Raw genomic sequence first — 23163 nt, forward strand, 5'->3', positions numbered from 1 at the left:
TTAAAAAGAAAGGAAAGAAAGAAAGAAAGAAAGACAGAAAGAAAGAAAGTAAGAAAGAAAGAAAGAAAAAAAGAAAGAAAGAAAGAAAGAGAGCATGCTCAATTTCAACCAAGTCAGATTTAACGGGTCTTCTGGTGTCTTTCATGTAAAAAAATAAATGACAAACAGACTGCTAATTCAAAAATGAGACAACAAGAAAGCCTAGCAGAGAAGAACGTACAACTGTAGTAGAGGAGATGGTGGAGTCTCCAAGGGTTATGATGGGAGGCGGACAAGCAAGAGACAGAGAGGTAAAACTCAGGCAAAGCTGGCCCAGACACTCACTGAGAAATCAATACTACATCACCCTTTCCACCCAGCCCTCTCATCTATATCTCTCTCCCTCTCTTCACCACTGTCTCACTCCCTCCCTCTCAGTTAGGGGTCATCCATAATTAATTCATTAATGTGTTATTCCGTTTTTTGCCCCTCTGTATTGTTTCTTTTGCTTTCAACAACAACAGACCTGCAAATAACAGACTATCCCCGATGTTATGTTGCCGAGTTATGCTGAAGCACTTAGCTGCCGCAGTGTTGGTAAAAGAAGAGAAATAGTTGGAACAAACTGGTTTTCAAACAAAGTCTATTTAAGAAGATCCCCGGTTGCCTTCTTAGTTTATAATGACGGGGCAGAAATATCTGCATCGATCAGTTCAACACTTACTAAGCAATTATTTAAGTGGAAAATTTTGGATTTCATATAACTAGATTAAAATGATTTATGCAAAAAACAAACAAACTCACCAGCTGTGAAGCTCTGTGGTGCCACCTCTTGGTGGGGTAGTGGTAGAATATCAACAGCCACAGAAAGGGATCACCATCTTCAGTCCCAGATGTGACCAGCAGCTGGACAGCCACCTGTACCCAGTGGGCACACTGAACCAGCAGGAACCAGGCCTCAAACACGTTGTGGTGCCCCCTGCAGGACATTAGGAGAAGCAGCATTTAACAGCAGAAGTAGAACCCTTCATGAACAGTGGGTATCATTGGGAAGTGATTTGTTACCGAAAAGACACTGTACCACATGAGAGAACATATATTATATGAACACATACCTCACAGGGTACAATTTCTTTTTAAAAAAATGAATAATTCAATAGCAAACACCATCAGTTATATTAAACCAACAGTTTGTAGGATTTAGGGGGAATTGTAGCTTAGAAGAAGTATAGGATTCACGATTATGTTTAAATTAGTGTATAATCACCTGTAAGTAGAAGTTTTTTTGGGGCAACCGTGGCTCAGGGGGTTGGGAATCGCATCTGTAACCGGAAGGTCGCCGGTTCGATCCCTGGGCTCTCTGTCCTGGTCGTTGTGTCCCTGGGCAAGACACTTTACCCTACCGCCTACTGGTGTTGGCCAGAGGGGCCGATGGCGCGATATGGCAGCCTCGCTTCTGTCAGTCTGCCCCAGGGCAGCTGTGGCTACAACTGTAGCTTGCCTCCACCAGTGTATGAATGTGAGAGTGAATGAATAGTGGCATTGTAAAGCGCTTTGGGTGCCTTGAAAAGTGCTATATAAATCCAATCCATTATTATTATTATTATTATTTTTTTTTGTAAGCTAAAAAAAAAAACTCTTCCATCAAGTAGACCATGTTGTGCCAGCAATATGTCTACAGGAGCCCAAAGTGGACAGAGCACCAACTGGATATATATAGAGAGAGAGCTTTCCTGTGTGGCTTAGCTTCACTCTTGGAAAGGGAGGAGTGACGGAAGAGTATTTAGTTGTTTGCAATCTGCAACCAAACTGCAAGATGCCAATAAATCCTACATGCTGGTCATTTATGCTTAAAAATTCATGACTGATTATGTCAACTATGTCAACATCTGTGGTCATGAAACCCTTCGAACGACTGGTGTTAGCCCACCTGAAAGACATTACAGGCCACCAGCTGGACCCTCTGCAGTTTGCCTACCGGGCAAACAGGTCGGTGGATGATGCAGTGAACATGGAGCTGCATTACATCCTGCAACACCTTGACCGCCCGGGAACTTATGCCAGGGTCCTGTTTGTGGACTTTAGTTCGGCTTTTAACACCATTGTGCCTGAACTTCTTTCCTCCAAACTCTCCCAGCTCAGCGTGTCACCAGCTACCTGTCAGTGGATCACCAGCTTCCTGACAGACAGAAAGCAACAAGTTTGGCTGGGGGAGATCACCTCTGAAACCCGGTCCCTCAGTATTGGTGCCCCTCAAGGATGTGTCCTCTCACCACTACTGTTCTCCCTCTACACTAACAACTGCACCTCCAAGAACTCAGCTGTCAAACTCCTAAAGTTTGCAGATGACACCACTGTCATTGGCCTCATTCAAGATGGTGATGAGTCTGCATACCGGCAAGAAGTTGAGCGGCTGGTACTCTGGTGCAGTCAGCACAATCTGGAGCTGAACACTCTTAAGACTGTAGAGATGACAGTGGACTTCAGGAGACATCCCTCAACTCTGCTCCCCCTCACCATATCAGACAGCCCTGTGTCAACTGTTAAGACCTTCAAGTTCCTGGGTACAACCATCTCCCAGGACCTGAAGTGGGAGACCAACATCAACTCCATCCTCAAAAAGACCCAGCAGAGGATGTACTTCCTGAGACAACTGGGGAAGTACAGTCTTCCACAGGAGCTGCTGATCCAGTTGGGTGGTCTGGTTCAGTTTGTTAATAGCTTGGCACTTAATCTACAACTTAGTCTCAGTTTTTCCGAGGTATTTGTGTGAATATGTACAACTTTCCCCTCTACAAAGCCTTCCCCAAAGTCCTGGTGGAAAATACAACTGCTGACTGTCAGCCTAACAATTTATACCCAGGCTGCTTTCCAAACATTGAAAAAAAGTGGCCATAAAGAAGAGAAGATGGTTTGTTTGTTGTTGTTGTTTTAAATACATGCTGTCAAACTGAGATGGCAACTGAGCAAAATTATACTAAAACAATCTGGTGTTCAGTGTAGAGCAGAAAAAAAAACTCTGATAGCAGGCTGTCAACTGACTCATTAGGACTTTATGAATGAACCACAACTGAGTCCCTGCCATGGAAATTAGCACACCCCCATTGACAGGATCAATGGAAGATCAAAGCGACTTAAATGCAGATGATGCAGATCTAAGTCATTGTCTGATCTATTGATGAGCATCATAAACAACACCTCAAACTACTACATTTGTACAAAACTAGAAAACCTTCATTCAGCCATCACGATTCGTGATGGGCTCTGCGTAATTAGCAACAAGGTCTGATGTCCTTTGATGTCCAAACCAATCAGCTGATGGTTATGATCTTGAAAGGTATCAATATTCTCTGTATTTTCTCATCATTCGTAGACAAGTTCATATTGTAGGCAAGCTGCTTCTCGTTAGATTAATGTTTTATAAAAAATGAGAACCGTAAATCTAAAAGTAAAAAGAGAAAGAAGAAATATTGGCAAAGAAATTGAGATTTGGGCAGACAAAGTGGTACAACAGAGCGAACAGAGCTTCACAGCTGCAACAGCAAGAATGACTTCAAGTCAGAAGAGCGATAAGGATCTCGTTCTCAGATTTCCCTAATACCATCATTAGAGCTCTCCTCCTCATCTTCCCTCTCTCCACTTGGCTTCCAAATAGGAACAGCAGCAGCCCTCTGCAGGGCCTTGGCAGCTGCAACTTTGCTTGGAGCAACACAACACACTACTTTCCCACCGCTGGCTCCGAAACAATGTTTTGGGAATTTTGCACTCAACTCCAGAATGAGGCGACAGTGGGGATAATGGGCCCTGTTAAAAACCGCAGCTGAAGGGCATCAAGTCATCCGTCTCCATCTCCATCTCCACGACATCACCTAGTTGATGTTCTTTTAATCAGAAACCCCTATTCTCTTTTTTCATGAATCCCAGACTAAATAGTCTACTTTTCTCTGTTTCGTTATATCTTTTTTCTACTCTATCCACTTCTTCTCCACTCATTTTCCCACTCACTTGTATTCTCCACAGTTCTCTCTTTCCTAAGCTAATAGCCTCTAATGAATGCTTGGAGAAGCTACGCACTCCTCCAGGACCTCTGTACTGTGAGGCAAGGGAAAAATATCTGACTAACCACCCCCTCAACAAGAGCTAATGGAAATAAGAACACCGCACAGGCATTCAGTAGGGTGGTGGAAGCAGGCACACATTAACACATTCTCTCCGCGAGCCATTCTCACTCTAACCTGGTGCTTCTGCCGTCTCCCTCCTCTTCCTCCTCTGTCAGTCTCTGTAATGAGCTGCTCAGCCAGTTCAGGTGATTTCTCCAAGCCCCCTGAGGCATCTCTGCAAGAACAGATTCAGATTTAATGACATAATGATGGCTTGTTGCACAAATAATCGCTTCTTACAATCCACTGATCCAAAGCTAACTATTAAGTCAATCTTGAACTAACCATTCAAGAATAATGAAAAATACGTTTATTATTATTATTAGAAAAGTTATATTACTGAAATATGTGTGTGGTAAATGTAGCACTACAATAACCCAAGAATCAAAATGTGACTCCAACATTTAATTCCCCATAACACCGCAAACTGCTGCAACCAGCAATTATATTAATTATTGATTCATCTGCCAGCTATTTTCTACATTTACGGGAAAATTATTTGGTCTATTGAAAGTCAAAATACAGCAAAAATGGCACAGCAGTTTCACTGAATCCAAAAAGAGATCTTCATAGATAAATTTATTCCCTTAGTTTGAAATAGACGGATAAGAGGACCAAAACCAATAAATATTTGTATACCTTTGACAGCCTCGTTTTAGATTTGTTAAATCTTTAAATCTTATCATATTACCAGAAAAAAAGCATGTTCACATATATTAAAATAGATAATATAATTATATTTAGCTAAGATAATAGTTAAGCTTTTTATTAGTAAAATACATAAACAATCCTCCAAATATCTTGCACATTTACACTCACTGGACACTCTGTTAGGTACACCTTGCTAGTGTTGAGCTGAGAACTGCCTTCATTCTCTGTGTTACAGATACAGCAAGGTGCTGCAAACATCGCTCAGAAATTTTGGTCCATATTGACATGATCGCATCACACAATAGCTGCAGATTTTTCGCTTCAAATCACAGATGGTTCTCTCCCTTTCTACCACATCCCACAGGTGTCACGGTTCGGATGTGTGGTAGACAGGGAGTGGACCCAGATGCAAGACTCCAGAGACCAAAAGTAATCTCACAAAGGGAGCTTTATTGCTGAGCTCTTTACAGAAACACAAAGAATCACAGGCCTGAGGTAAGGAAAGGAGCAGGAAGGTAACTAATAAATCTAAAGTCATCAATAACTAAAGTAGAGACACAGATAATACAAGAGGTATCCAACACAAGGATCAGAAAACAAAACTACTGAAATTACAAAAGTAAAAACTCGAGCTCACAACTCATGGAAACTAACAAAAGGTGCTCTACTGAATTGAGATTTGGTGACTGTGGAAGAGTACAGTGCACTCACAGTCATGTTTAAAAACAAAACAAAACAACCGTTCACATTACCCTACATTACCCTGTTGGAAGCAGTCATCAGAAGCTATCAAGACTCATTAGAGCAGGCAACATTTTTACAGACTTCTGTTATCTAATTTTGGTGAGCCTGTGTGAACTGTACCCTCAGTTTCCTTTTCTTAGCTGGCAGGAATAGGACCCAGTGTGGTCCTCTGTTGCTGTAGCTCATCTGCTTAAAGGTTTGATGTTTTGTGTGTTCACAGATACTTTGGTTGTAAGGAGTGGTTATTTCAGTTACTGTTACTTTCCTATCTGCTCAAAGCAGTCTGGCAATTATCCTCTGACTCCTGGCATCAACAGGCGTTTTCACCCAGAGAGTTGCTGCTCACTTGGTATTTTCTCTTTTTTGGACCAATCTCTGTAAACTCCGGAGATGGTTGTGTGAGAAAATCTCATTGGAACATTTTCTGAAATCCATATAAATCAGCGGTCCCCAACCCCCGGACCGGTACCGGTCCGTGAGTCGTTTGGTACCGGGCCACGAGAGTTGAGGCTCGGGTGTGAAATTTATGGTTTTCAGGGTTTTTAATCGTTTTTTATTGTTATTTTTATCCTTAACTCTGTTTCCCTGAGTCTTTTCCCGTGTGTTATCAATAAATCTTCTTTTTTTTGGTACCGGTACTGGTTTTATTTTGTTGTATTTATCTGTGACACCTTAAAGGCCGGTCCATGAAAATATTGTCAGACATAAACCGGTCCATGGTGCAAAAAAGGTTGGGGACCGCTGCCCTAAATCACTTTTCTTCCCCATTCCGACGCTTGTTTTGAACTTCAACAGGTTGTTTTGACCATTTCTAACTGCATACCAATACCAAACAGCTGAACAGGTGTACCTGAAAAGTGGCCAATGAGTGTAATTTCAAAGCAGAAATGGCCCAACTGTGATTACTTTCTTGTGCTTTTCAGGATTCATTTTAACTGCTGTTAAAATAGTTTTTTCACATTGCATTGTAAAAAATAGATTTCCCACCGCAAACCAAATTTTTTCACAGAAACGCAGTCCAAATGACACCTGAGGTTGACAAACAAACTTGAATAAATATTTCAAATACTTGTCAGCGTGATCCAAGTTTTTTCCCAAGGCTGTGTTTTAACAATGCAATGCTAAAATGTAATTCGTGGCTTTTTCAGAGAGGGCACGAATCATAATAAATCCTCAAATCTTCTACTTTTCTCAGTACCATTTCTATTCAGTCCCTGGTGAAAAATTGCCCTTCACCACACACACACACACACACACACACACACACACACACACACACACACACACACACAGTAATAATTAACTCTGAGTTCTGGCTGGGCTCCAGCGTGTCCCTAAATGGCTCCATTCATGTAAATCATTCCTGCCTACAGGCCAGTCTGGGCACACACTGATAAGCTTACTGCTCCGTTTTGCTCCTGCACTCACCTACTGTGCATCTCTTTAATTGTAAAGATTCCCAAACACAAAAACTGTTAGCACAGTGATACACATCCAGCATAGATAATACTGATCCTTTTTGATAAGACAAATAAAAATGCTTTGTGTGTTTATGTATGATGACCCATATTTTCATTTGTTCATTTTTATAAAAAACAGGAAAACAGCTATCCCAATAACACAGGCACTGACACCTAAGCCTCCGTTTCTTTTCAAATCACCATTTTTCATGTCTGACATAAAAGGCTTCATAGTTATAAACTAACTACTATTGATTAGCAAGAACAAGACGCACAAAAGACCGTTCATTCTGCTGCAGGAAAACTGTTTACACAGTGATAAAGCGTAACTAATCACGGTCTTCTTCACAGTGATGGGTTTTGTGCATAGTGTCAGAGTGAAACATCCAAAAGCAGACGATGACGCACACAACATGTGTGTCTGCACACTGACCTGATGGCATCGTCAAGAGGGGAACCAGCAGACTTGAAGGCGACTGTGGGAAGAAGGCTTTCACAGATATGCTTGTCTGAAACAACACAAAGCACATTTTTACCTCAGCTTCATCAATGTAAATCACAGTTTCCTTCAACTCATGCATCAGTGTGCTCTGAAAGCCTGAAAAATGGCATTTTGAATGGGAGGCTGTGTAACAGTGATACAGTTGGTGCTAATGTGTAATGTAGCGTGTAATAGGTAGCGTTTTGTGCAGGGTGACTACAGCCATTAAAATCGAGGCCACTGTAAATGCACTATAGCACTGCCATCTAGTGGTTAATAGAGGTGAAAAGAAAGGAAACGCTCTACTCACAAAGCTGCATAGCAGATAATACATCATCCCTACATAGTAACACATCTGTTTTCTGGAATGGCTGACATGTAAGTGCCAGATTATTCCTTACAGTCCCACAAACTGTTTGGATGAATGCTCCCCAAACAGTGACAGAGAACATGTGTCAGCTGAGGGCTGAGAGTTTTAGCAAAAGTTGGAAAGTACACAGTGACACAGAAGTGTAAGAGCTCACAGTGGTTTCCACATTTATCTGTACAGAGTTATTACCTGCAAACTGATGATGTGAATTCATTGTCTATGATGCAGGGGTGTGAAATGTGCTGTGTTAGGTGTGAGCAGCAGGTTCCCAGCTGGAGTTCAAGTGATAATAAAGTGGAGGATTCATCAAGTAAGTGATTTTTCCTGCAGCTCTAGAGGTAATTGCTTGTCGACTGCTGTGTTTGTGTATAACCCTCAGGTTTAAAAGTACCCTTTCTTTAGTTTCCACGCTAGATAAGAATCACTGGAGAAAATCTGCTCGACACCTACAATCCTGTGAAAGAGAAAGTTTTCACAGGACTCCATACGGCCTGCTGAAAAACTGTGATTCAGTAGCTTGTAGAATCACCTTTAGCAGCAATAAGCTGAAGTGATCATTTTCTGTATGACTTTAACAGGCTCTCACATTGTCATGGAGAAATTTAGTTCTTTTTATGACAATGCTTTAACTGAGTGAAGTTTGTGGCAAATAATTTATGCAAAACTCTCTTAAGGTCCTGTCACAATTTGACTGGACTTTGAGCAGCACCTGGACTCTCTTCTTTTCCCTTCCATTGCAGATTTTCCGCTGTGACTGAGATCCCTGTCCTGTTGCAAGCCCATATCATCACCTCTCCATCGCCGTACTTGGTATGAGGTTTTGTGCTGATCTGCTGTGTTTTTTTTTTTTTTGTGCATTATGGCCAAATATCTCAATGTTGGTCTCAAATGTCCAAAGGACATTGTTGCAGTGTTGCAAGTGTTGTGGTTTGTTCAGATGCAACTTTGCGAATCCAAGCCTTTGTCAAAATGTTTTCAGAAACTAGAGATGAATAGACTGAAATAATCTATTAGTCAAATGACTGTTTGCAGTGCTGCAAGAAACAAACATGTATGCATTTATTGTAGCTGACCTGAGGCTTCAGCAGTGCCAGTTCCCTCAGGAAACACTTGGTAAAGGTTTGGACCAGAGTCTTAACAGACTCATTTCCTTCGGCTTGCTTAAGGATGGACCTGCAAAGTACACGTTCAGTAACAGCATATCACTGTAATATTCAGTAAGCACCAGAAATATATGCTGACTTTCTACACAAACATAACATATTTCAGCCAGAACTCACCTAAAGATGTCATTTACAACCAAGAATATTGAGCAGTGCTGAGCACAAGCTTTAGGCTGAAACACAGAAACACACAAAAATTTAAATACTTCACAAATGCTAAAAAAATAAAATAAATAAAATAAATAAAAAATAAAAAACCCTACCAATCCAATCCATACAGAAATTACTGACAATAAATACCTGCTCCCATTAAACCACTTTGAATGTTTGTCCAGAATACTGACCAGAAGGTGTCACTGTTGAATCACCCAGAAACATTCTGCTTTTAAGCCTCAGTTATCCTTGTTCTCACTCTCTCCTCATTAAACACTCAGTTTACCACTCTGTCAGCCCTTCCTTCACGTACACACAAACACCCCCACACACAATTACTTTCTCATCTCCTCCTTAAATGCACTCATCATGTGTTTTGGATTTAACACATTCTTAAACGCCCCAGCACAAAAATTTAACAGCTGCACTGTTCATATTTTCTAGTCCCTAATTATCCTCCAACCCAACACCCATCTTATATAAGGACAAGCACTTCACTATGGGGGAGAAATGGCTTTATTCCTGCAAAATAATGTGCTAGTGGAATGATACAGAAGGGATGCAGATAGGAGTAAGCCTTTTAACTTATTTAATTTACACATAGCCAATTTAGAGCTACCACTTGTGTCAGTATTTTAAAAAAAAATGTAGCTCACCGTTCACTGTTTGAATTAAAACACTAATAGGTTAGAACTTGATTATATAAATAGGGCGCTAAATTGCATTTCCACCAGTTTAGGCAGACTTTTAACCACACAAAGCGCCAAATTATGAGACCAATTACATTCACAGAAATAAACAGCACCGCCAAGTGTTTATGTGGTGTAATTACAACATCTTGTAACAAAGTGATTTTATTCTTAGTTTTATAACATGTGTGTTTCTTTTCTCTCCTCTCAGTTCAGAAGACACCATTAACCAGCCTGTTTGCACGGGTATGGAATTCCATAGAGTTTATGTATAACAGTGTACATCTGCATATTATGTGGGTTGCATGCCAACATGCATGCATGCATGTGAACTGTCATGGTTTCCGCCTTAGTAAAAACAGATGGGACTTTTTTAGCGTCTTCCTCCATACCTTACCACTAACACTTCAAGGAGGGTCAATTACAGCACACAACAAACATTCTGTTTTTGGCAGTCAGACCCAGGAAGTGAGTGTTTATTGTTATTGGGCCTGCGCTTCTCACTGGATCACATGGGGGTGGGACAAGCCGAAATGAGGAATGTAAGAGTAATTCCATGGTTCCCATTTTTGAATGTAGTCTAAACAAGTGAGCAAAAGAGTTGAGGAGAGACGCAATCCAGTGTGCTTTTATGTCTCACGTTATTTGTATCCCGACAGAATATTACACATTGTATACTCAACATGCACGAAACACGAATCTGAATGTATATATTTGTGTGTAAGGTGATGAAAATCAGAGATCGTACAGCTCTACCAAAAGTGGAGGCACACCTTGTAAAGTACAACCCCTTTAGCAAACAGACATTAACATATACATGAATAATCTGTCCAGGGGTTCCCAAACATACAAACATGCCATTGTAAATCCGGAGCAGAGAAATAAACAGGCAAAAATTACATCCCTTATATACAAAGTTAGTTCAACTGTTTATAAAACTTTCCATCAAAGCAGTCCCTGCAAACTAAAGAGGAAGAAGCAGGAATCTAACCCAGAAGTTAGCAGACACGCACATTTTTGTGCATGCAGTGTCAGTGCATGCAAATAAGCATGTCCCTATCTAAAACTGAGAACGTGTGCTTTGCTACCTTGTTATATACACAGCTCAAGTAGACCATCACTCTGTGAAAACAAGAGTGACACAACTGACAAACTTTATCCAAGTTAACTGGAGCAAGATGACAGGTCAAATTTTGTTTCCGTCTTGAGTTTCACTGACATTTATAACTTCCACTCGGAGTGCAATCAAAGGGCTAGGTAAATAGGATGCCATTCATAACGCGCACACAAGTATTTTATTGTTGTGTACAGATGTTTGGCACAAACAATGTGTAAAAAATGTCTGCTTTAGACACACATCCAGATTCGGGTTGGCACTGTTGTATCTAATTTCAGTGTTTTTCCACAGCTTTCTCGAATTGTCTTGTTTCAGTGACACACTTAATTATTATTGTTGTCCTTACATCTCACTGAGGCTTCACTAATTTGGCAAACAAGTTTTAAATGTGGGATAAAAAAAAAGCAGCCTCTGTTGCCCCTCCTCCCAAAAAAAAGAACACCACTCACTGCTTTTACTTTGTGAGCACTTTGCAGCAACGAGGACGTCATTTTCATCAACCAGTCATAACAATTTATAAATCAAAATCACCTCTGACTGGACATGATCTTAAGTTATATGAACTTAGGAGTGGCCAAGAACTCGAGCGACAGAGAGCTCCGTACTTACCCGGCACAGCAAAGGCTGTGTAGCACAGGCCAAATGATGTGAGATGGGGTTAAGAGCTTGCCAAATTATGTGAGACCCATGCAGCGCAAAGCCAACTGGTGTTAGCCGGGCAAGAACAGTCCATAAAGAGTCACCAAAAAAAGCAAAGGAATGTTTCCCAGAATTATGCATATTATAATCAGCAAAATTTTGCAGCAAGGCCTATATTAGAAGCAGCTAAAACTGCAGCTTAACACATAAGGAGTGTGCAATGATTTCTCATGCGAGCCCCTGTAATTCAGGGCAGATGAGTCAAAGTTTGTGCATAACAAACTAATTTAACAGCAGCAGTATATCACCAATATATGAATAAATGAGGCCAATTCATGCAGCAGTAAAACTGCAGAAAATCTCACAGTACAACAGGACAACATTCTGCACATTCTCTCCAACTCTGTCAACATAAAACAACAATATCCTTAGATACTCGTATTTCATCATAAGTTCGGCTCTTCAGATACAGCACGTATACTTTTTAAAAACTTTTTGGCACTTCTGTGACTGTCATGAACTACAATAGTATTGCCAAATTGTTGCTATAAAATGTAAATGATGGGGGAAAAAAGATGAGACTTGATCTATAGCCCAGCAGACTAGTCAACAATCATGTCAGGTACGATTTAGATGTAACTGTTTCAAATGTATTTTAAATCAGCTCCTAATTTTCAAATGTTCAAAGTTTACAATATAACTGATTGTCTGGGTTTCAAACTCAGGCTTTGATAGAGAATCATGGGTATTTTTTGACGTTTTGTACACTGCAGAATTAAGGTAGAAAATAACTAGAAAACAAACGTTTACCCACCAGCAGTGACTGTGCTACTTGTTGCTCTAGCTTCTGTGGTGTTAACCCTGTAGTTATAACAGACTGCAACAGACTGAGGACTGCTTCTTCCAGGCTGGAAAAGCTGTGATACCACAGAGATACCAAGGCCTGCTCCTCCAATGCCAAACCCTGCCTGGGAAAAGAAGAATAACTTACATCACTGGATGTATATTCCCAGCTGTGAATATTGTGTATATTGTAGATGCATGTATATCACAATCAGATAAAATTCCGGGTTACATTTGGGAAAATCCTTTCTACATCTCAACTATATGAGCCAAGAAATCGCCCTTTGTTTGCCTATGTAATGCTCCAATCTATAAAATACAACAATTAAAATGCTCAATATAGTACAGTAAATACAATGTGATAATGGACTAGGTCATAAAATATTCAGCTTCAAACCCTTAATACTTTACTACCTTGAGTAAGCAGAGGTCAAAGCATTCAGAAAGTCTTCACTGAGACCTTCTGTGACACAAGCCACCGGCCGCTGTAGCAATAGACTAATGAGAGAAGATGCCTCGGGACAAGTGACAATGGGGATGCATGCCTCTGATATATCCACAATCCTGTCACATGAACACCTACATGGAAGATAAGATAGATCTTTATTGTCACTGTTACCAGAACAATGAAACACAGTACTTTACCTCAAGTTAAACATAAACAACTCTGCTATTATCATAGAAAAGACAGAAATCCATCCAGGCTCAAGTTTTATTTTCAGTCCTCCTTTCCACACATCCTATTATTTAAAAATTCACAGTGTGTTGGATTCAAATGTGATTTTAAGTGCACACATAATTATACTAACCATTCTACAAGCTAATACTAACAACTTTGACAAAAGCTATCTATTAGTGTCCTCTAGAGTGGCAGCAGTTAGTCAAACAGTTAGCTAATATGATGTTAAATGACTGATTACCTCACCATCCCTGGATCTAAACTGTGAGGATTTGTTATTTTCTCTGCTGTATATAAATGCTAATAAATACTTTTATTAGCCTTTATTAAAGATAGTTTCAAGAAGGTTTTATATAAACTATGATGATTAATTTTTTCACCATTTTACAACATTTTCGTTAAGAAACAAAACAACCCACTGATGAAATATGAATGGCACTTATCCAGCTGGTCTACATATTTTATTTATTTATTTTTCACATTTACCTCTGACTGTTAAATAATGTGCAGCTTTGTCCAACGTTTTCCTGCAGCAGCGCCACCTTCTGAAAAGCCGGTCAAAGCACAGTTTACATATAAAGCATGTTAAATTCAATATCTTTGTATGTAATGAATGATACCAACAGAAACAAAGCAATAATACCTTTCTCAGGACTTTAAGGTGGTACTCTTTAGCTGGTACACCCGTACACTTCATTAACGCTTGTGCTGCAGTTTCATCTTCTTCTGTGGAAAGCTGACACAATACTTTCTGTGGAAGGCCAGAAAACACAATGTGAAGAAAAATATATGTACTGTATGCATACAGCCATGTGGAAAAGAAACACCCTTATGGCTTCTATAGGAATTAAGAACGCAAGTAGCAATCAGGTGCTGCTAATAAAAGATTGGTTTGGTGGTCTGCACCATTCAAATGTGTGTTTACAGAATCTTCTCGGGAACGGACATCCTTGCCAACCCACTGCTCAATACTCTGGAAAGTTCCCAAAAAGTGTAAGAGCTTGAGCTCAGGCTCTACTAGCCTTAGTTAGAATGTAAATGTTAAAGCTTATGAAAGGACAATCACAAAAAGCCTGAACAAGCATGGCTGGTTTAGAACTGCTACCAGAAGAAAGCCTTACGCCTCTAAAAAGATGGCACCATTTAGGTTTGCAAAATTTCACCTGAACAAACCACAAGCCATCTGGAACAATGTCCTTTGTATATGAGACAAAAAATAAAGATGTTAACAAAAAACATCACATTTCAGCCTAAATCTGTTATATTAACTGTGAAATACAGTGATGAACAGGTGGTGATCTGGGCTTGTTTTGCAGCCACAGAACCTGGGCACCTTGCATCAAGTCAACCATGAATTCCCCCTGTATACCAAAGTATTCAAGAATCACAGGCAGTCTGTACAACAGCTAAAGCTTGGCCCAAACTGGGTAATGGAACAAGATGGAACAAGATGATGAGACAAAACACTTGAAACAAATGGACAACAGAATGACTGAAAAAGAAAAGAATCAAGGTTTTGCAGTGGCCCAGTCAAAGCCCAGACCTCAATCCAATTGAAATGCAATGGTGGGATCTTATGAGAGCTGTGCATACACAAATGCCCACAAACCTCAATGAATTAAAGAAATGCTGTAAAGAAGAGTGGGTCAAAATTCTTCCACAATGATGTGAGAGACTGATAAAGTCCCAGAGAAATGATTACTTCAAGATTTTGCTGGTAAAGCTTGTTCTGCAAGCTCATGAATCAAAGGGTGTACTTAGTTTTTCCACAGGACTGCAGAGTCCAGTGATTTTTTTTTCTTTTGACTGTACGTGCATCACAATATAACAAGACTTTGATACAATTTTCCAAACCCTAAGATCCATAACATCAAAGCTAATTAGTTACTGGAATATAGGATGACTCTACTGGCATCACATCATTTGAAACACATGAGTGGAGAAAAGGTATTCCAGTAAGTGAGACTGTATGGACAGCATATGAGCAACTTCAGAGATGAACATTCCTTCTTACAGAGGGCCTTGGTGTTTTACGAGAATTTTTTAAAAGGGGCCTCATCATACACTGATAAACTAGACTAATAAACTCAGCTGATTCTGGTCTTCAAAAAAATGCTGGTCGTAATCAAGGAACAACAGGAGGGAACACAATGCTCATAGTGTAAGGCACAATGCTACATGAGTAACTTTCAAACCGCTTTCAATAAAACAGCAAAACTGCCAAGATGTACGATTTCTCAAAATATTTAATAAATATGTCACAGCAGAAGAAGCGTTGAGACATATCGCCTTGTTTTTACTTTCAGTGTTGGCATTTAAAAACCAAAAGTGATGCCACACAGCATTCAGTGGTCTCGTGAATGATACGCTGAATTTTTGACAAAAATATTCTTCAGAATTCCTTCAGAAGTGCTTGAAAACTCAAAGATCCATAACATGAAATTAGAGATTGATTTAAACTTTAGAAATCCCCTCAACTCAACCACAGATTTGACATACTGTTGCAGGCTGGAAAGTGAGATCCAACAGAAACAGCCAAAGCCTCACATCTTCACTAGACATAGAGCTGCAGTAAAAACAGAGAAACATCTATACCACAAAGAACCAATCCCCTAAAACTACAAACAGTGTGCGCTTAACAATAGATAAGGAGAAAAGGAGACTTTGGAGCACAATTTATAAAGAAAAGAACTCAAGTGAAGCAGAAAAACAGAAACCAATGTAGGGATGCTGCAGCGTTGTTGGTGAGGATGTGTGGTTTCTTTGGCAAAGCCCTACAACACGCTAAGATGCTTACCCTCCACATAGTCGCAAAAAACAACCCAATAACTACCATCTGAGAGCCCTCAAACTCTGCACATTGAGTGCATAAAAAAACCCGATCAATCTTATCCCACCCTTGGTAAGGAGGCACAGTGAGGCTGGGGAATGAGAGGGAAGGGAGGCTGGTTAGAAGAAATATCAGAGGGACACTGGAATGCACTGCGATGGCTGCAGTTTAAAAGTCATAAGCAACCAAGTTGGCTTTGGGGACATTGACTGCCATTGCTGCCATAGAAATTATCCCTCCATAAATCTAAAATTAAAACAGAGGATGTAGAAAAATGCACAACGCAAAGGCTTGGGTTGTTTTTGATGGGTGTCTGTTAACAATTACTAAGCCATGACTGAATTCTCCCAAAACCAAAGAAAGACTGAAGTATAACCTCAGATGGTCAAAACAGCAAAGACAAAAAAAGAAGACGAAATGAAGGATAAGAGTGCAAAAAAGGCTCATTATAGAAAATAATAAAGAGAGAAGCAACTGCCCTCAAACCTGGCACAAAGACAGCTACAGGAAAGAAGCAAGAGCAATTTAAGTTTTCCACCAAAATGGCCAAATGTGTCACTTTTGACCCCATAAACCTTGTGTATATGGACATTTTAAGACATTGATTTTTGAAAGAAAATCATTTGTGTCATGTAGCCAACTCAGATTGAAAATAAAAGTTTTACAAGAAACACCCCTTTTAAATTCAGCAACTTTTATGATATAGTTTTAGCTTTTTGATTCTTTTCAATGCACTGATTCTTTTTTAGACTGAGCTTCCCTTTTGTTGACACATTGGTCATGATTTATGCTATGATAGGAAAAGAAAAACAAAATCGTTAGCAAGTAGACAAAATAACATTAATTATATTCCTTTATTCTAAATTTTAACTTTTGACTTTAAGGGAAAAGTATGACAAAGTGCTTTTGGTAATTAATTGTAATTATAAATCCACCCACCCTTCCGCTTCATCCCAAATGTGCTTTATTGGACTGAGTTTGGGAGAATTTCTAAACAAAAATTGAGACTCATCAGACCAGGCAATGTTTTTCCAATCTTCTGCTGTTCGGTTTTGATAAGCCAGTGTGAACTGTAGCCTGCGTTTCTTGCTCTTAGCTAAAAGGAGTGGCACCCGGTGCGGTCTTCTGCTGCTGTAGCTAATCTGCTTCAAGGTTTGATGTGCTGTGCGTTTAGAGATGCTCTTCTGCCCACATTGGTTATAAGAAATGTTGAGTGGTGAGTTGCTGTTGCCTTCCTACTGGATTGAAGCAGTCTGGTTATTTTCCTCTGACATCAACAAGATACTTGTCCCTAGTTTTTTGTATAGTTTTTTTTTTTTTTTTAAATAAACATTTTCTCTAAACCCTACAGATGGTTGTGCAGGGAAGTCCCAGATGATTAGCAGTGTCTGAAATACTCAAACCAGCCCATCCGACTTCAAGAGCCCCATTTCCATTAGTAACTCCTCTGATTGACTCACCATGGATCGCCAAGGTTTCCAGGGTTTTCCATTAGGTTACCTGCTCGGCTGTTGTTCCAAGCGATGCGAGCAGGCACTAAAAAAAACGTTGTCACACTGCATGCCACCGATTGCCATGCTATGCAGCACTGCTATGACAACGACAACGTACATTAGGTGGTACTCGATTATAATAGAAAATTGGTCAAACCAAGTAGGTACTAATGGAAAAGAGGCTTTAAATCAACCTTTCTTCCCTTTTCTGACACTGAGTTTGAACTTCAGCAGGTGGTCTACATGCCTAAAGCAATTGAGTTGATATGTGATTAACTGACGAGATATTTCTGTTAATAAGTAGCTGAATGGGTGTACCTAATAAAGTGTCAGGTGCATATTCATTTTACATGCCCAGTATTCTTGCAAGCCCTACTCATAGTTATTTCTATTAATTCTATAATTATTAATTCTGACATGAGAATGCATGTGTCTGTTGGTGGCCATTTAAAAGTCACAGTCTTTAACGCTTAGATATGTTGTTTGTGTATCAAGTAGAAAACAAACAAGCGATGAAACGATGAAAAACTCTTCCTCATAAATAAAAGGAAGAAATGGAAAAGAGAATCTCAGTCAATCGGGCAATGACACCCAAAAAGAATCAGATAAATGGAGACAAAGCTACTTTCATCTTCAAATAAAAACACATAAAAGGAGCCAGTGTTAGCCAATAATAAGAAATATGTTTTAAAAGTGAAGTAGCCACTGTGGCTCCAGGGCCAAGCTGTGGTTCACTCTGTTTGAGTCACTAAAGATAGACATCAAAGATTAAGATATCAAACGGTTCATCTTCTGTCCCTCTAATATTATACTCTCATGCTCTGCTTATCTGTCATCTCCTCAAAGCTCATGCCATGGTAGTGCAGCACTGTGTGGTCTCTCTGCAAGTACAGGATGTCGAGAAACAGACCAATTGAGTTAATGACTATCTGACATAGCCTACAGCTATAACAGGAATTCTTCAAACCCAGTCAGAACACTCAGATGTGGGGAAAAGAGGCAGACAGGGAGGGGTGAGGCAAAGACACATGGGAGAAAAGGCTGAGTACTCTTAAGTACTATCATTTTTTTAATAATAAAAATAGAAATATATGGCTACTAACATTACACACAGTAGCAGGCAGGCAAAACACACATATTAGTGCAAATACTCAAATGTGCATGCACAAACATGCACAAAAAATAATTAAATTAAAAAAAAATAAAAATTAGGTGCCACTTAGCATCAGAAACTCAGCTTATTACAGAGGCAGCAAGAAAACAATGTTGGGGAGCAAGATCAGACAGGGCTAACAGAAAACAGGCTGCTTTCTGCATTCCAGGACAGTCAGCCCAACACAACACAGACACGGGGAGAGACACGGAGACAGACCATCTCTGGCCTAAAACCATACATCTGCCCTGTTCTCCCAGATGGGCCGAGTTGCGGTGAAAAGGTTTTTTTGTTCTTCCCGTTATTCCCGTCTTTTGCGGTAAATGGAAGCTCCTTTTGAGGACAAGAGAAGGACAATGAGGAGCAGCTACAGAGGTGGTTATGTTATGTTATTGTACTTTCAAGTGCTACACAGTACACAATACATGTGAACCATTTTTCTAGAAATGACCTCAGTGAACCCAGCACTGGCTGTCAGTGCAGCTACTACCAAACCATCATGAACAAGCATTACATTACTTTGAAAATACAATGGAAAAACTGGAAAAACTAACCAAGTTGTCTCTAGATTAATTTATGGTTTTATTTACAGTATGGGAAAAAATCTGTAGCCACCCCTAATTTATATTACTTTACTAGGAAAAGCCTCCACCGTGTTTTACAGATGGCTGTAAACCACTGAACCTCTCTCCTGACCTCCTTCGTACATAATGACAATGATTTCAACTACCTCAAGAATGGCTTCTTGACAGCCAGCCATCCACTAACACTCTTCAGTTGGGGTCCTTTGTGTCAGGTCTTTGCTAGCTGAGTTTTTTCACCTTTCTTAAAAACATGACTTTTTAGATACTGTTCATCTGCTACAGAAAGTTTTTTAGGCCTGCCACTTTCTGTCCTCCACTCCTCCAGTGTAATCTGATTTTTTTACAATGCACAATACACTGACATATGCATGTGTGATAGGGTGATAGTAAATAAATGAATAAATAAATAGGTTTTTCTAGCTGTTCGTGTAGACGGCACCAGTTCATTCTTTAAGTTACAACTGTTGTAACTGTAACTGAGCGGTTATATCTTCACCATCTATCCATTTTTATTAACCCCTTATCTAAACTGGCTCAAAGTCATGAGGGAGCTGGGGCCTACTCCAGCTGTCATCAGGCTAGAGGTGAGCTACACCCAGGACAGGTCATCTCTCCTATCTAATCATAAACGAGTCTTATTGTTATTTGAGAAAGTAATATTAATCTTCATATCTTAGTATAGTTCACGTACACCTATGTACACAACCACAATGCACACATGCACTCTGCTTCTCCTCTTGCAGGTCAAAGACCCTCTGGCAAAATTTAAAGTTTACTTCCAAGACACTGTTCCAATTAAAAGGATGTTTTATTAGATGAGAAATTAATCCAAGTAATACTAACACACAGATAATCTGGCAAAAATGTGAATGTTCCACATTGTTTATCATAAGCCATCTGTGTGAACCCTCTCAAAGTTGAACACCACAGAATCTTTTCTTCCCTCTGTTCCCGTTCCCTCCTTTGTATGTGCGCCCTGAGAACACACAGTTAGCAGGATCCGCTAACTATAATATGAAGGCTGATCCTCCTCTGGTGACAAGAGGCAGTAAAACAGTCCATTTTGATTTGCTTTCAAAATATGTTTTACAGTTTGGGGCACAAAAGCTTAGGCAAACAGAGATCCAATCTACGACATTCATCATCCATGTCCAATTGGAGAGGAAAGAGAGAGCTGGCCATCAAACTCCTATTAAAAGTATATTAGACTGAAAATCTCTTCAGCAGCCCGAAGGCAGTCAAAGAGAGATTCTTTTATGAGTATTTGCTAAAAGAATGATCTGTAACAGCCAAATAATCTGTATGTCAACTCGGTCCAGAACGAATTAGAACATGAATAGCAAACACACCAGGTTTTAATATGATGGCAATAGGAAGGAAAATGCCTAAATGTTATAAAGGCATAAAAACAACTAGTACAATATCAGAATTTTATAGTTCCTTTCGCCTCTATTTTTTCCAGGATTCCTTTTTTGTGATAGATATCTACTCACAGTAGAACTATAACACATATAGTACATGCCACAAGTTTCTATATTAAGTCAACTTGTGAAGTGAACTTGAGAATTTTGGCTTCAGACACGAATTACATCTTCACTGCATATTCAAGTGAAACCATCTTTGTTCCCCTTTGTGTAATATATTTTGTGTCTTTTTCTGACATTCTCACAATAAAATATATCAGGTCACCAGGTCTTAGTGAATATGCTGCAATTATCACTGGTAATCACTAAACTTATATGACATAAACAGTCACAGATATACTGAAAAAAAGCACTGAGCCATATACAAAACTGTGACCATCTTCAAAATATATCAAAAGTCAGACCAACTTTTATTAGTAACCTGAATGAGCCACTGATAAAGATTTAAAATGCTAAGTGCGTACCCGTATCCACTGGTTGGCTTTTTTCTCCACAGCATTGCTTGGACGCTCTGAGTACAGTCCCCAAAGACACCCAAGCAGCAGCCCTCTGCTTGTATCTGCAAAAAAATACACCACCACATAACGCATTATACACCATGCGAGAATGATTACCATCATTATTACTTTTATCTGTTTTGGGGCTGTGAAACCCACTAGCGATTGAGTGAAAGTTGTCCAGAAGCTCCACTCACCACACACGGTGACATAAGGATTCCAGCACAGCTGACCCAAAAGCTGGCCTAAGAAGGGCAGCCTCTTCATGGTTTCTGTTGTTGAGCTCTTAGAGGCAGAAAGAGGGAGAGAAAAAAAAGACTTTATACTGTACGTGTTTTTCATTTTCAATACTCTCTTACTTCTGGGAAGGTACATGCAGAAATATGTTTCTAATAGGATGAAAATATGACACAAATGGAAGAAGGACAACAAAGGAAATATCTTTTCATTGTTTCACTGTATTACAGATGTTTGCACCTCGTCACCTGTTTCATTTATCCTTTTAACCTAGCAACACTTTGTCATAACATTAAACATTAGAAGAATCTTATAATCACAATCCTTCCTAATTAGAACTGAGCTGAGTAACAGACACATCAACAGCTGTACAGTATACTGCTCACGCATCACCTTGTTTCCTTTGTTATGGTCATGTCACAACTCCTTCCATAGACTCAACAGTGATAGATACAGAAAACAGAACACATTGCAAAACAGGGCTCTGGTCAAGGGTGCGATACCTGTGTGCTTGTTTATCCAGCTCAGAATAACAGACCATGTGATATAGTTCACCTCACAGCCAATTAAAACATCCAGAGATGTTTGGAGCAACAGCAGATGCTGCTTTTGAACTGGAATGACTTTTACACTTGACTTCTTATAACTTTAATTTCTATCCATTTTCATTTAATGGAATATCAAAAAACACTGCCGATACCCTCATATGAACAATAATAAAGCAGAGCTTGTCCCAGTACTTATCTTTTAAGGCCAGAACTAGTTTTACAACTTCTACAAATGGCTCTTTAACAATATCCAGACCTAACTTATAGTTTAGCAAAATATAAATATATCTGTCACAAATTTAATTCATTCTAGTTTTACCTTTGCTAGCAAAAGGCAGAATTTTCATTCAAACTGGAGACTGAGGCTTTGAGCTTAGATTTGGAAAAGAAAATACATATAAATAAACAGGTGTACGCTTCTTTTGTTGTTTTAACTTATTATTTTATGGGTTTACTACATCAACATGATTGCCCGCACTGCGACATGCAGAAAACAGATCAAAGAGATGACGCATGACTTAAATTTACAAGCATGTCTGCACATGTGAGCAGGAATCATGTTTACGTGCATGTGCAAAATTTCTTATTATTCAGCCCATATTAACAGACTATATCATACATTTAACCTCTGGGCTAATTTAACTCTACAGCAAGTCTTTACAGCAGAAAAATCCCACACAGTGATTCTGACATATGCCAGATGTAATTGAAGCAGCGTGCTGTTGCCTAATCAAAGACAATTGCTCTTACTTCACTCCCATGTAGGGCTGAAATAATTTGTTTATTGGAGAAGCTGAATGACAAACAATTAATCTGGAAAACAGATCAACAGGCAGTTAGAGATGTTTACTAGGGTTCTGTTCAAATCTAAAACTCTGAGTAAAAATGTGTGTGGAAATGCAATAGACAATCAAACAGAAGTACAGATGGTGGTAGACACAAGGTGCACTCGAGAAATTCTACTTTCTGTTTTTTGCATGACTTTAGTTTCCAGCTTTTACAGGAAAAAAGACAATTGGAACAAAGTGATTATTGTTCCAATTGTCCAATTAACAATTACCCGCGTTTTTGTTTTGTCTTGTGATATAAATCTGGCCCAAGTTCACTTTGCGGTAGGTTGTTGCATGTGAGGTCTACATCACTTTTTCTCTGGTGAATTATTTTTAGAGTTCAAAGAAATCCGCTGTTGAAAATCTGTTTATTCTAAAGTCATTGACTAACCTTGTAGAGCAAAGTCTCCTATTGAACATGCCTGGGACATGCCGGGTC

General features: G+C 39.5%; 1 protein-coding gene across 5 annotated transcripts in view; it reads right to left on the reverse strand.

The window, feature by feature from the left end:
- Positions 1–23163, reverse strand: part of fancc (FA complementation group C) — a 33190-nt gene that overhangs the window by 3892 nt on the left and 6135 nt on the right. For all 5 annotated transcript variants that reach the window (XM_085294741.1, XM_085294738.1, XM_085294742.1 and 2 more), the window contains 11 exons: positions 21307–21394; positions 21077–21171; positions 13772–13879; positions 13615–13673; positions 12864–13028; positions 12421–12574; positions 9126–9181; positions 8919–9018; positions 7428–7503; positions 4215–4314; positions 784–958 (listed from right to left, as the gene is read on the reverse strand). In XM_085294741.1, coding sequence (XP_085150867.1) covers positions 784–958; positions 4215–4314; positions 7428–7503; positions 8919–9018; positions 9126–9181; positions 12421–12574; positions 12864–13028; positions 13615–13673; positions 13772–13879; positions 21077–21171; positions 21307–21394 — 1176 coding nt within the window. The remainder of the gene's footprint in view (positions 1–783; positions 959–4214; positions 4315–7427; positions 7504–8918; positions 9019–9125; positions 9182–12420; positions 12575–12863; positions 13029–13614; positions 13674–13771; positions 13880–21076; positions 21172–21306; positions 21395–23163) is intronic.

Source organism: Mchenga conophoros, linkage group LG12, assembly GCF_057382185.1.
Source record: "Mchenga conophoros isolate Kocher_MC1m ecotype Shallow Benthic linkage group LG12, M_conophoros_male_GT1.1, whole genome shotgun sequence".
Classification (NCBI taxonomy): domain Eukaryota; kingdom Metazoa; phylum Chordata; class Actinopteri; order Cichliformes; family Cichlidae; genus Mchenga; species Mchenga conophoros.